Here is a 15,111-nt window from a genome sequence, read left to right as displayed (position 1 = left end):
ATGCTTTTGCTTTGTGGGTTTTCAGTGTTCTAACTTAAATGAAGTTAGGCTTTATTTTTCTACACTCATTTCCAAAGCCAACCATACACTGAGTTGCTCATAACATGATAATGAAATGAAAAATCAATCAAATACAGACACAATACACTATTGTAAAGCATGGTTGCATCTAGTAGCTGGTGGGATTGTGCAACACTTGATTCTTCCTTGATCAGAAAGAAAACAGTGGCAATCCAGGAGTTGAAGTCAACAAATAGGCTTTATTGTACCACCATGAACAGGGAGCAGCAGTCTCCAGAACAATATATATTATATATATGTATAACAAAATATTAGTGTAATGTACAAGTATGTATACAACACAAATTATAGTGATAAGACATTAAACACACTTACTACAACTATAATTTTACATTTTTGGTCAACATTATACAGGATTACCAATGCATGCTACTCTATCTCAAATCAAATTAAAACCTATCCTTCCTTTTTCTTAAAATACATTCATCTTTGTCCCAAGCAAGATTTCTGCTGTTAAAACTGAAACATATTACAAACACGAGAAAAATGTTAAAACATTAAGTGCAATTTTTTTTTAATTATAAACATTTTAATATTTATAATAGAATATTTATTAATATATATTCATTATCCACTGTCATTCAGAGCTCACACTTTGTGTGAACAGGATATCAGGACATAAGATGACCTTCACCAGTAGAATGTTTCACTCTGTCATGGCAGCACATTGTTTTGAATAATTTTGAATCATCAATGTGTGTCCAATAGCTGATGCAGTATACAGACAAAAGACACAACCTAAATTATGCCCTTCAAGGCCTCATTACAAAGGCAGACACCAGCAGGCACAACCACAGTGGCAATGACAGAGTTAAAGCAGGAGGGCCACCCGAACGAACAATTGATTGATAGCATTTTCCCACATTGCCAACTTTATCCACAGCTACAAACTCAACAATCTGCGAGCAGCAGGAAGCGTTGTAGTTCGCCTGGATAATGGGAGCACTCAGAGAGGTGTATGAGAGGGTTCCATCACCCTGTTGCAGGGAGATTCTCTCTATCCCAGTGCCGTTTCCATCAGTAAGGTTGGCCGAGAGCTCCCACTGGAAAGGTCCACACTGAGACACATCTTGAGGGCAATCATCAGCCAGCACACTAACCACTTCACACAAAGGCTGAACAAAATCTGTAATCTGGACAGAGAAAAAGCAAGGTGAGAGATGTATGCATGCATCACAGCAAATGGAAAATTTAGATGATACTTTGATAACTCTGGAAGAAGTGAATGTGTTGTAGGGCTATGTGCTAAAGCTTTTCTATTTATTTATTTCATTCGTTCCAACTATGTATTCCAGGATGTGTGTGGTTACCTTGGTAACAACAGACAATCTCAGAACGATGTAATTGGAGTCAGCACCACTGGACGACTTGGCTTCAACAGTCAGAGTGACATCAGTGCCTGATGGTGTGCTGGCAGGTGGTGTAATGGTCAACGTATCATTTGTATATTTTCCGGTTGTCAAGGTGAGGCTGTCAACAGAAGAGAGAGAAATATCCGTCTTGGTTACAGGAACTGTAATTGTGTGCTATCTACACACTTGATTTTGATTGAAATTTAAAGATGTAGAGGGTGAGAGGTTTTTGTGGTGGGCAGCTTGTGGTTGAGTAATCTCTGTGGGTGGAGTCATAACATGTGACGCTACAAAGATGCAATAGCATAAATCACAACCACAGACATCTTTTATGTTATACTATGAGAAGTGGAAATAATCTTTTGGTTGATTATGAAACTGCAGCCTCATTTATGTCAAAGAGACATCCATGATGCATGGCAATGTTATTCAACGCACAATATGCCACAAAGAGTGCTCCAACCACTTGAGGGCTGTATTGTAATGTTCCACCTGACATCTGAAGTACATTTTCAGCACACTCTGCTTATATGCACGTTGTGCACCCGTCTAAATAAAAGTTAACTTTCAACAAGGTTTTGTGGATCCAATGCGCAATCACTTTCTGCTGCCATAAGATAGCTATGCACCAGCAATGTGCCTGACCACACTTTATTTTGAGACTGCTGAACAGGAAAATCGCAATTGCTTTGGTCTGAAACTCGCAAAGACACTTGAATTTAGCTTTGCACCGCTTTGCACCAGGTGTAAGATAGGGCCCTGAAATGACTGGTTTAAAATTTGACCCAGTGCGTGGTCAGCGTAGCACCTACACAAAACTGGGTTTGCATAACAATGGGTTGCTGTGACTCAGTGTTGGTGTTATTTATATAGTGATGCTGGATCACTGGATCATAACAACCCAATGGTAATAATCCATTAGGAAAGAAAAATACACTTACCAGCACCTCTAAAGCTCACTTATGAACAAATTCTATATTGTTTGTTTAATCTGCACAAAAATGTGAGTGTAAAACAGATGATTCAGGATTTTGTGCAAGACTATGTCTTTACCCTGTGTTTATACTTTGGTTTTTGTGCCCATTAAAGAAATCATATATAGCTTTAGAGGTGCCTGATAGATGGATTTTGTTACCCTTTGACAGAAGCTAGGCCAGGCTAGTTTATTCCTCATTTTCCAGTCTTTGTGCTAAGCTAACCCAACCTCCTGCCAGGTCTAGATACATATATTTAAATTAATTACACACAGACATGAGAGTATTATCTTTCTCTTCTCCACAATCTATACCTTCAGTGAGAAGTCCCAGTATTTACCCAAAATGTTGACTATTCCTGTCAGTGTTGATAATGACATTTGAAAAAGGAATTCTTTTTAGTTGCTTCCCCTCACCTGCTTGGGTAGGACATAGGGAAGTTTCTGTCATTTCTGGCACTGATGTGGTACTGACCACCAGGGCCCTGGGTGATTACACTGAAGGGAAGCTTGAAGGCTTTTCCTGGCTCAGCATTGCTGTCCACCACCGCCTGGAGAGAAAATGGATGAAAAGAACAAGGGAAATAAATAGCATTATCAGAAAAAAGCATTCCCGGGACTCAGGAGGACAAAAGTTGCATGAATGGATACACTGATTAAGAGGAAAACATGTAGAGGCAGACCTGGATGTTTACTTTGGAGACGGACATCTGGGTGGTAGACTGCCTCTGAAATTCAGTGTTTGACACTTTGTCTGTTCCTTTCAGAATGACCACAAACTCCCCCTCAGGGACCTCATCAACAGTCACCAGGATGTCTCCGCCACCCATGTCAGTCATTGTACCACTGGTCACAGTCCCAGGACCAGAAGTTACTAGGCCAATGTTGCTAACAGTTAACGAGGATGGACCTTTCCTACCCATTACTGAAAGCATCAAGGTGGCTGGCTGGCCTGGGTTTTCAGAGTAAAGAAGCAGAAAAGCAAAGCAGAAAGAAGAATGAGAGCAAAATTAATTTTTATGGGTAAAAGTAAAAACCACGAGAACGCAATAGTTTTTAGGCATGAAGCCTCAATTTTCACAAACTGATTTTGAGAGAAATATCTGGATCTCTATCAGAGGTTTTTAGCAGAACAACAGCTGACTGCTGCATCTTGAAACAATGCTGAAGTGTGAGAGTGAACCAAAACCAATAAGACATTTGTGACCTCCAATCCAAAACAATGAGCTAAAACCTGCTCTGTCAGGTAGAGGGGAACTGCAACTGTGATCATGGGCAGCAGTCTGCAGGTACCCTTTGGTGGCCTAATTACTTTTCACCACTAGATGATGCTGTTGTAGCACAGAGAACACACATTGTGGGCACTTGCCTCAGATAACACATGCACAACAATTAACTACATGCTGACTAACAACTTTCTTTTATGTCTTGCCATCACATGATAATTCATTTATTCTATGGTTAAAAAAGATGTACAAAATGTACAAAATGTACTCCACATTGATTTATTACATGTTACCTGCTTGTGGACGCCCACTGAGTACTGCAAAACCTGGGTGAGGTCCCTTGAAGCTTTCCACAAAGTCATAGATAAAGGTGATAGTACTCTGGCCTAGAAACACAAGCACACACAGGAAATACAGATACACACCAAGAACTCAGTGAACATAACAACTGTGAAATTCTAAAAGGAGCATCAGTCTTCAAGCTTTTCATGGACCGAAAGCAGAGGGAAGTAGATATACTAATGATGAAAAAATATTTCAATCTGCAGATCAAGATGTGGGCAAAAGGACACAATTTCACAGCATTTCTGAACAGGAAGGCATAGTAATTATCAAATATACAGTATCTGACCTGTGACTTTGAGTGTGTATGGTTGGTTGGAGTTGATGTTGATCTGCCAGGTTCCTGTCTGCTTGTCAGCATTGAGACGAACTCTTCTCAGGTTACCCACTGTCTGAATGGTCCCTAGTTTACCACTGGCCTCAGTGTTGCTCTGGCTCACACCTGGAAATGTTTACCTTGTATTACTCATTGTAAAGACTAACTCTAAGTCTATCATTACAGTGTTCTCAGTAAGAAAGATGGACATCCAACAAGTCTTAAACACATTTATTGAAACCTACTTGCAGGGTTGGTCAATGTGAAAGTAATGGATGTTCCTGTGATGTAGATGGTGATGTTTTGAAGAGATTCATCCAATATGAAGGGGAAAGTCTCCTGCTTCCCAGGGTTCCTTGCCCGCTGAAGAACTGTCACCTAAAAATTCATTATTTTGATTCTTCAAACTGATCCAACAACTTAAGGCCTGCTAAATGCTTTAGATTGCAAAGCATGAACCAGTAGAACTGCAGAGTTGTACCAGAGCTGAAGTAGAGGTGTCAAGGATGACGTCTGTTGCCTGAGGCAGCTGTTTCTTGGAGACCTGGATGGCTTGGCCTCCAGAGGCCAGAGCCAGATCCTTGTAGTCATTAAAGGGATCAGCTCTGAGTGAACGACGACGCCTCCTACTGGCCCCGGTCATGAAGAATGACACCTATGGAGATTAAATCCAGCTTTTCAAATTGAATTGACATAAATAGACTGAGTGAACATCATTCATCAGTGGTGCCAGTCTGTGTTTACCGTTGACTTGGTGCTCCTGATAAGAGCAACAATCGTGTCCTTCAGGGCGATGTCTTTGGCTGTGGCATCAGTGAAAACATAAATGTGGGAGGAGGCTGGGGCACCAGTGAGAGCCAACTGGAGAAACAAAACCTGGTCAGTTCCTGGATCACCATGGTCTTTCAAGGAACTATAAAAATATCTGTAAATTTTACCATCCTAGTTACAATATGATATAATATAATAGCTTATAATACCTGAAGTCCTGACAGACACATCTCAGGGATATCTCCCCCTCCATCAGCTTTAAGTTTAGAGATTTCTCTTTTCATCTTATTGGGGTCTGTTGTCCTGATCATAGGTCCAAAACCTACATAAAAATACAAAAAGATTTTTTTAACTTTTCATCTTATGGAACCACTGTTACTGTATGCAGATTTACAGTATACACTGTAATTTGCTTTATCTATTTTAAAATAGATCATACACTAGAATATTACTAGAACTACATGTGTAACATGCTGTGGCAATGTCACACTGTCAGGGCTCTAACACTACTAATGGTTTCCTAAACATGACCGGTAGGGTAGAAGAGTTCATACTGGGGTCATTGAAGGGCACCAGGATGTACTCAGAGGGCTCATCCTGTGTTCCTTTTTTGCTGTCAATGATTTCGTAAACAACCTCCCTGGCTTCATCAATGTCATCAGACATGCTGCCAGTGGTGTCAATAACAAAGCACACGACAGATGAGCGAGCAATCCCCATCATTCTGTGAGGAAGAAAAACAGAATGTTCATTTTTACTCTACAGTACAATTTTCAGAATCCTAACGTTCATTTATGTATGACTGTCTTACCTCAAAAAGTCATTGTCCCCAGCAGCTAAGCGGATGTCATCCAGGAGCTGGAGACTTGCAGCTGTGGCTGCATTCACAGCAGCATTGTGGAGGGCCACGTTGTCAGAGCGACGCTCATCTTTGTTGAGGCCACCACGAGGAACTGCTGTGCTGGTCAGGTCAGCTGCACCTCCATGGCTACATTTACCTGGCACAGGACAGAAGAGACAGGTTGAACTGGGTCATGATTCAAAATGATATATAATGCTCTTATGGGTAGATTGAACTGCCTGGTACAATTGAATTGTGTTTGTCCATTTGATTTGAAATACCTGGTTAATGAGTGTTGCATGTAAATTTAATGTTTAATTACAACTCAATAAATACTGAGGCAACTTGAATGTCTAACAGAGGTGATGCACATTAGTTATTGGTTATTTATTATCTAGATTCCCTATAGGGTGTAAAAGGACTAGTTGGAAAATACACATATTCCACAAGCATTAGATATGAAGACTGATACCAGTCTCAAATTTATACAATAAATGTTAAGCCACAGAGAGCAGTCAGTTACCTTGAATCAGCATAAAGGCTTTTGTCCAAGGGTAACAAAGCTCACTGTTTATATATGTGTCCAACACTTATGTACATTTTTGGAATCTGTATTATAGTTACATTTTTTTATATGGCACACAAAGAAACCATGAATATGATAACGACCACAGGAAGTGATTCTAAGAAGTGGCTGCTACAGATTAAAAGCCCAGATATAAGAGTGGCATTGGTCTAAAACATTTACTTAATTCTAAATGTGGTATTTTATGCATATCAACATTCTAACAATATATCAGTTAAAACTGTTTTAAACTACACTAAGTCAATTACCTTATGTTTTTATCTGCTTTCTTCTAGTGTTTTTTCAAGTAATAATGCTCTCATTAAAATGCTGACCAACTTTACTTTGAGGCAGCATCTGCACACATTGTAGTGGCAACTATTGTCAGTAACTACAGGCCCCTCATTTAGCCTTGTGTTCCTTATGATTCTAAATTAATATGGCAGTATGTGTCCGAATATGGTTTGGACATATATTTGTCACTGATACCTTTTGGCTTGCTAGAAGAGAAGATTCCCATGTAGCCTGATGTGAGCTTCTTCTTTTTCTGGATGTTGGGGAGGATGGGATTGGGGCATGTTCCACTGGCGCAGTCACTGCAGGTGGCAGTGTTGACATCTATGCAAACAAAGTGTGAACAATATACAGGATAAACGTTGCATTTGACTCCAGACCAAGGTAAGCAGGTATAACTATATATGTTCTAACTTTACAGCTGCTGTTTCTGAGTACATCTAGGATAGTCAACAAAAACTGTGTGGTTGGGAGTGCTTCATTTTTCAAAACTACTTGGGTTGGAGTGGATAATTCCATGTATACCACAGTCTCTTGTCAACAGTAAAATATGTGTAATTTTTTTTGTTTGTAAACCTTGAAACTTTTTTTTACTACTAAAATAGCTAGAGAATCCAGGTAACAACATAGTAGTTTTCCAGTCAATTATTATTTTTAATCATTATTAATTCAGAACAGTGATTGGATTACTGTTTCACAGCTGTGTGGTTATTTGAAAATAATGCACACCCACCAGCCAAGCGAGCTCTCTCCATGGCCATGGCATAAAGACAAAACAACACACTCTGCTCTTTGGTCTTTACATGCTCCCAGATGATGACTACAATTATATGAATATTATCTCCTATATGTCACTATCCTCAGCCCACACAAATTCTTATACACACACACCTGTCAGGTTTTCCAGTGGCAGATCTCGGCGTATGAGGTTGATGTATGGCTCTGTGTATCCCAGCTCCACCCAGTTACTGTGGCTATAAAAGTCCTGACACATGGAAACACACACATTAACACCGTCATACATACACATCAGCAGATTTCATAAATCAGTATTTGTACACACCATAAAGTGAAAGTTTAAATCTTTTCTTTCAATTAGTTTCTGTTTTCACTTGTTCTGCCTCCTTTAGCCTTATCATTCTGTCCTCCAGTCTGTGTCTGATGGTTATTCCAGTTAATTTCTCATTTTTTATCTTCTCTATGTCTAGTTGCTCTCTTACCTGTAGTGTATGAAGGACTCTTCCCAGTGTTTCTCTAGCAGCCTGGAAGTTCTCCTCACGAATGTTAGCCTTAATAGCAACCATTCCCTCTGTGATTAGGGCACGCCCCTGCAGGAAGGCCTCTGAGTTGAAGTGATGTGGAGCACTGAAAGAAATAGTAATTTGTGTATGGGGAAATAATTAAATCATTCAATCTTTGCAACACGCTCTGTCTCACTGGTTTATTGCTTTTATAACTGTTGATTTATTTCGATCTTTCTCCTACCTGTTGACAAAGTCACGGTCTACCAGTCCATTCTGTCTGTAGATTTCTTGAAGAGCAGAGTGAAACTTGGCACCTGACACCTCTCCTGTTGCTGTGGGTCCCAGACAGGCCTGAACCAACTCCTCAGGAGAGGAGCCCTGGGGACAGAAATGACTGTTTACCTCACGAATTGAGCTAATTTTGTAATAAAAAGTTGGGAAAATGCAAAAAAAAAAAAAAACAGTTATCAGTGATAACAAAATAATCCTCATGCTGAGCTAAGTAAATAGCTGCTGGTTGAAGGTGTAGAAGAAAGCCAAAAGAGCAGAGCGTGAACCTTTACCTCTCTCCACCAGCCCAACCAATCCCAGTCATGGCTTTACTGATTTAAGTGTTGGTGGTTTAAGTACTTTTACTTTGTTTTCTTCTTGATAAACTCATATATATATATATATATATATATATATATATATATATAAGTCATGTACTTACTTTAGATTAAGTCAAGTCTTACTAAATACCTAAATAATGCAGAGTACGATGTCAATTGATGTATTTAGCAAGTTATGCTCAAGTTATACTCATTATTATCCATATGTACTAATTTTCATGTGTTGCAATTTTTTGATTTGCATTCATATTTCTCAGTATTAATACTCATTACATGAATTGGTTATTACTTGTTAATTACTTCTTAGGCCTTCTGTAACTCATAAAATCAAAATTAAAAGTGCAATGGGAGTGTGTATTTTGCTTTTGCTGTAAGAGCAAGAAGGTACTGTCCAGTCTCAGTTACAACTTCTTACCATGGTAATTTGTGCAAAGTATGGTTTTTCCTATAGGAGTGCTGTGCCCTTTTACCATATGAGTGCATGTCTGTGCACACTGTATTTCTTTCTTATAGCAGCAACCATAACGTTAGTCCATGTATGTATGTTTGTGAACAATAGGATGAATCAGTTCCTCTAATTACTGCATTATTTTATTAGATTAGATTTTAGAAACTGAACCACTCAGAGACTCCCTCTTTAAGGTAAGCCTCCTCCTCAGAATGGCTTGAGGCTCCAATTAAGTTTGAAACATACGCAGGGAGTCCATTCTTTGAGTTTCTGTTATGAAAAGGCTGGCGTATGCAATGGAGTAAGAGAGTTAATTTTTATTAGGGTGGCTAATTATCGTCTGTCCTTATCTTCCAACCTACCGTGGATTTGAACTCATGACCAGCTGCCTCAGCCACCGCCCGACATGTCTCTGTCACTTTTTGCAATAGAGCTGTTCCAGTAATGCTGACATGAGTAGAGACCCCACCCCCAATAGGGACAAAGGCCACAGTGGGCCCTGCAATCAGGGCCCAGCCGAACAGGGCTATTCCCAACATTGAAGTCATGGAGTGCTGGGAGGACAGGGAGAAAAAATGACTCATTATTAGTTATCAGGTTGGTTAACTGACAAAAGGAAAAGGATTGTTAATGCATGTGGTTCAGTTGACCCATGTTCTGACTTTGGATGCTCATATTGCCAAATGTAAAGCACAGACAAGAATCAAAGAGTTTAAATCCTGTGACAGTCTGCTTTGGAGGGAAATGATAAGGGAAAAGGAAATCGCTCAGACACAAATTAATATACGAGAATTTTTTATGATCAGCCACAATATACTGTAACATATGGAAACAAGAAGGTGACAGAAAACCAATTCATTACACCCAGCATATGCTGATTTTTAGGAGGTTTGTCTGTTGCATTCTTTCAAATATCCTGGTGCTATTTAGAGGAAATGAGATTTTCTGTTTTAAGCCCAGTCAGATTGTTTAATGTGGGTCCATAGGTCCAGACACTTTTACATTAGGTACACAACAGAAGAATGTGTCACTCCCAACCAAATGTACTATGGTACTCTTTGCTTTGTTCTTTTCACAGATTTCTCAATAAGCCTGATTATGTAGCAAACTAGTGAACAATGGACAATGGACTCCAACTGTAGCATTTGCAACAAGTGCTGAATTTAATCAAATTCAAAAAGTGTTAACTGCAAAAAGAAAAAGAAAAAAAATGCAAGGGTGTGTACAGTCAAAAAAGTACAAAAAGCAATTTAAAGGAAAACTTCATTTGTAATATATTTACTGTATATTGTATACATGAAATGTATATCTTTATACATTTACATTTTATGTTAGATTCCCTAACATAACTATTATTTATGAATTTTTCTAGAGTCTAGAAAAATATTGAATATGTAAAAGAGAGGAAACACAAAATGTTATAAGCAATGTAAGTACCTTGTCAATTAAATTAAAGACTGAAATACAATCATACCTTGACGTTTCTCAGCTGTGATGACTTCAGTGACTTAAAGAAGTGTGACATGCAGCCACCAGCAACTGAATATATACAGTACTAGTTCTTCATATAATGGAGGGTGGAGACTTCAACATTTAAAAAGGACCAACTGTGTGTTTATCTGTTTGTGTGTGCATGCATGCTATCTTCCCAGTCACACTCAGCTGCAATCAGATTTGCAAAGGTTTCCCTCATAAAGAGCTAGATAACATAATTCTGAACCATTCACTGTGGTGTAAACATTGTCATAACTGTAGTCACACCTTAATGAACATACTGTGCAATTCTACACACTGTGATAAGTAATGTATTAAGTAAGTGACTACACTGTGAGTAAAAAAGGTTTTTACTGCATAAAGAGGTTCAAACAAAGGTGGGGCAAGTCACCTAAACGCATTCCTCCCACCTCTCAAGTTTACGTGGAGGACTAGAGGGAGGAGGACTGGATTTTGAGTGATAAGTGATAAATTCCCATAAAATGTATTATCAAAAAATGTTAGAATCTTAGTTAATAATAAAAAAAAATTACTTAAGAAAAAAAAAATGAGTAAATTGCCTCCACAGCTTTAGTATCTTGCTCAAAGTTCATATCATAAAGGTACACTCATGTGATACTGACTCTTTCTGGAAGAAGTATAAGGCTATTATTTCCCAGTGTTACCAATTAAGTTGCAAATATAAAATGAGGTAATGCTAATTGGGCAGAAAGTGTTTTATTGCAGCCAATCACATCCTGATACCTGACCTTAAAGAACCTTAGATACTGTATGTACAATAACTACAGCACCAGCTGAACCTCATCCCATCTACGCCCAGATGTATAGGTCCAAAGAGCATCAGGGAGAGAAAACAGTGCCTATGTTGCCACTTAAGGCCAGTACAACAAGCTGCTGTAAAGACATTACCACCCTATCAGGGTGCTATTGTGCAAACACAGACCAACATTATCATTCATTTTGAGTTGTGTTTGTGTCCACCTGATGATCAGTCCAATATATGCTCTTCTTTAAGCTTTGTTTTGGTCTCTACGAGCTCCTGAGGGAAATATCTTTAGCTTCTAAATTCTCAGCTATGTAACTATAACTTCATCTGTCAGCTGTTTGGTGCTGAGCAGATAGTATTCAGCTCTCTTCTGGGAAATGAGGTTGATAAGCGCACTGAGATTCAGACAGTAACGTTTAGGGCCTTAAAACTAAAAAAATGAAGTGAAAGTTGCTAAAATGATCCATATACAGCTGAGGGGAACTGGGTGATAATTCTCTGTGGGTTCAACACAAGTCATATTTCTGACAGACATGCAGTTTCAGTTTTTAAAAAATAATATAAAATAAATAATCAAGAGCAGCTTTAATCACAATCATAAACTACAATGGTGGATCATATCAGACTGGATATGAATGTTCAAATATGAGGTAACTGGTGGAGCCCAAATAAGGCTAACGTTGAAGCCAAATTAGGTCAAAAGACTGTAATAATTTCAATAAGTGAACAGATGCAGTCAAGGAGAGCAGAAGCAGTGTCATGACAATGTTCCATCATGACCAATGGTGGAATGTAACTACTGAAGTAGTTCAAATTTGAGCTGTTGAAACTTATATTTGTATATGTGTTTGTGTGTGTGTGTGTGTGTGTGTGTGTGTGTATATATATATGTATATATATATATATATATATACATATATGTATGTATTCAAGGTCCACATTCAGGGTCACAAGCTAAAAACAGTAAGGACCACTGCTAGAGGGTTTGACTTGCAAGTTCTGGCCACCAGAGAGCAGTATAGCACTGATTGCATTAGCAGCCATAAAATTATATGATAGGATTCTGCTTTGATGAATTCCAGCAAGCGCAGTAAAGAAATACACTTGCCACTCAGTAACAGGTGAGATGCTCAGACTGCATCCAAAGTTAAGGTTCTTGCTCTTAAACATCTACAGGCAAACCAGCCTTGTTTCCCAGAGCAAAGCAGCCCTAGAGGAGGAGGTAAAATCACATGGGGAATTGTTCAGGCTTAGGTCAGAATATTTGCCTCACCACAGTCATTAAGTGTGTGTGATTCTGGTTACTCTGATTCACACTCCTCTCTTTATGGCAGGTTGATTCCTTCTTCGAAGATGGGACCAATTCCCAACTGACCCTAAGTCCATGGAAATGAAGTCAGCTCCTCAACCTCAGCTGAGGGACTGAGGTAACAGCCAGTAGACTTTCCATCTTTCTGAAATAGACACTGAAGAGAAAAGTAGTTTATCCTCTAGAGGATCTTCATTGTCCCTCTCAGCCACTGACACATGACAGTTTTACCTGAGCTCATCCCTCCAAAAGCAGGACTAGAACTTTCCAGGACTAACCTTTTCACAGTAGAAGTGGTTGCCAATACTGTTACTTACTGTTAACTTGGTGATTTTTGTTGCAGTTATTTAGTTTATTATTAATCAAAGTTCCAAATTAATGGTAACATTTGAGACTGTACAATATTGCCTGTCCTTTCTTGTTCCTTCATGGTGGTGCCCCTGTGGATAACTCCAATTAATTTTATTATTTAATATCAATATTTTGTTAATATTGATATTTTGTTATTGTTTGATAGCCAATAATTGATAACTACCAATGCCCAACAAAGGAGACAGGAGGAAGATGCAGCCAACAGCATAACTAAACAAACTGCATGTCAGTGAATGAATGAATGAGTGAATGGCCGTCCTGGTTCTCTGTCATAGATCATTTCACTATTGCAGTGAGTTTAAACATTGAAGAAATAAGACTGTTTGTTGGTATATAAAGAAAACTTGGCAAGGTATCAAACTCTGAATTGGTCTGAAGCTGCCCTGTGAGTTGTTGACTACTAGTGTTGATATGGAGTGATGCTTTGATGATTGGGTCGTGCTTTGTCTGTGTCCGTGCCTCACACAAGATGCACAAACATATTTTATGCTATTTCACTGCATGACACCTGGAGACAGTTGGCAGCGTGCCTGGAAAGGATGGGAAAAAGACTGTGAGCTAGCAAGCAAGGATGGAAACAAAGCATGTTTCGTAGTATTCAGAAAAAGATGATTTGCATGAGAAAGGAAATGCACTAAACATGTTTGTTAGGCAATAAGAATAAACAGAATGGGCCTCATGCAAGAACATTTTCACCTTCTTATTCTGTGCCTCTACTGCATTTTTCTGGTTTATTCGCACAATTGGTTCAAGTTGGATTTCCCAAACTCTGCACATTTGGAAATTTCTCATTTCATTTCTCATCCACGAATGTTCTGATTGGATGTTCTCGGGTTTGCAGATCTGGATGGGTCACTGATATTGTGCAGCCTGTAATGATGGCTTTCTCTAGTGGATGCCATGCTGATGTCAAAAGAAGAAGAAAAAGGGGAAAATGAGAAACTGTTTCCACACCACTGTCAAGTAAGAAAAAACAGTGCCAGGGATTTGTAAACCAGAACCTGGTTGAAGGAACTGGTGTGAGACCTCCCAGGCCAAAGCGGCCAGGGTTTGGGGACTGAGGCCAGTGGTAGGGGTTGAGATGCAGAGCCCAGTTCAGGGCCCCACACCTCACACATAAACTGGCCCCCCAACCCAAAGCCTGGCACTGGCTCAAGGCCCACAGCCCTGCCTGCTTGGTTCTGGGAAGGCCTCCGACCTGGTCCCTAAACTGGGCTCTGGTTCTCAACATATGGCACCGGCTCCACATGCCCAACCATGTCTGCTTCAGCTGGAAACTGTTTCAAAACTACCCTAAAATGAGCAAAAATAACAAAAACCAGACACAAGACAGTTTTTCATTCTCACTCATTTGTGCTGTTAGTCTGTGATTTTGCACTGGCTCCAGGGGACCAACCCTGGGCCCAGGAGGGTTCCACACTGGGCCCCCTAACCCAACCACCCAGGGCACTGGCACCTGACACCTAGCTCTACCTGCTTTGTTCTTAGAAGGCCTCATTACCTGGTTTCTGAACTGGGCTCTGATTCTCAACGTCTAGCACTGGCTCCAGACCCCTGGCCATGGCTAGAAACTGTTTCAACACCACCCTGAAGTGAGTGAAAATAAACGAAAAAAAAAAGAAAGTGAAGGAAAACAGAACCAGACTCTTGTTCTCACTAGTCCAGGGGTTCCATCCCTGGTTTCCTGGTTCTGGGCTTTACACCACCCCTTGTATCCACACCTAGGTACCCCTCCCTGGATACTACCTGAAGTATTGACAGGCACATTTTGAACAGGTGATGCATTAATGAGATAAAATGAGAAACAATTTTTACACTACCATCTATTGAGAAAAAAAGAAAAAGAAAAAACAGTGTCAAGGCTTAAGAACCAGAGCTTTGTTCAAGGACCAGGTATGAGACCCTTCGATGCCCAAGCACCCAGGGCTGGGGAACTGGAGCTTTGAGTCTTGTGCTAGAGTTGTGGTTGATAGAATGTTATCAATATGGACATGTTGGCTGTACTGTAACTGCACCTTAGTGGTGGTGGTGGTAACATTAGTCTTGAAAGTATCATAAAGTTACACAGGGCTTGAAGCTGCAGCTTGTTTCATCAGTTATAACAGT

At 39.6% G+C, this 15,111-nt stretch overlaps 1 protein-coding gene across 1 annotated transcript; it reads right to left on the bottom strand.

Moving 5' to 3' along the window:
* Positions 1-642: 642 nt before the first annotated feature.
* Positions 643-10,687, bottom strand: LOC139636545 (von Willebrand factor A domain-containing protein 7-like). Its single transcript, XM_071504700.1, has 18 exons — positions 10,539-10,687; positions 9,427-9,618; positions 8,247-8,383; positions 7,982-8,126; positions 7,653-7,746; positions 6,957-7,085; positions 5,873-6,059; positions 5,616-5,785; positions 5,271-5,383; positions 5,035-5,151; positions 4,772-4,945; positions 4,536-4,668; positions 4,264-4,416; positions 3,926-4,018; positions 3,090-3,358; positions 2,824-2,957; positions 1,392-1,551; positions 643-1,214 (listed from the first exon to the last, which is right to left on the bottom strand). The coding sequence occupies exons 1-18, from the start codon at positions 10,587-10,589 to the stop codon at positions 834-836; spliced, it is 2,832 nt and encodes a 943-aa protein (XP_071360801.1). The 5' UTR covers positions 10,590-10,687; the 3' UTR covers positions 643-833.
* Between the last annotated feature and the right edge of the window lie 4,424 nt (positions 10,688-15,111).

The sequence above is a fragment of the Trachinotus anak genome, unplaced genomic scaffold, assembly GCF_046630095.1.
Source record: "Trachinotus anak isolate AG129_WGS33_773 ecotype Australia unplaced genomic scaffold, CSIRO_AGI_Tana_v1 ptg000019l, whole genome shotgun sequence".
NCBI classification, from domain to species: Eukaryota; Metazoa; Chordata; class Actinopteri; order Carangiformes; family Carangidae; genus Trachinotus; species Trachinotus anak.
The sequence above is the reverse complement of the archived record's forward strand: the minus strand, read 5'-3'. Positions and strand labels throughout refer to the sequence as shown.

Bases quoted from the DNA above. Each gene is read 5' to 3' on its own strand.
- LOC139636545 (XM_071504700.1), bottom strand. From the start codon at position 10,589: ATGTCACACTTCTTTAAGTCACTGAAGTCATCACAGCTGAGAAACGTC. The intron at 4,417-4,535 runs GTAGGTTTCAAT...AAACATTTCCAG, and splicing joins CACATTGACCAACCCTGCAA to GTGTGAGCCAGAGCAACACT. The intron at 2,958-3,089 runs GTCTGCCTCTAC...TTTTCTCTCCAG, and splicing joins TCTCCAAAGTAAACATCCAG to GCGGTGGTGGACAGCAATGC.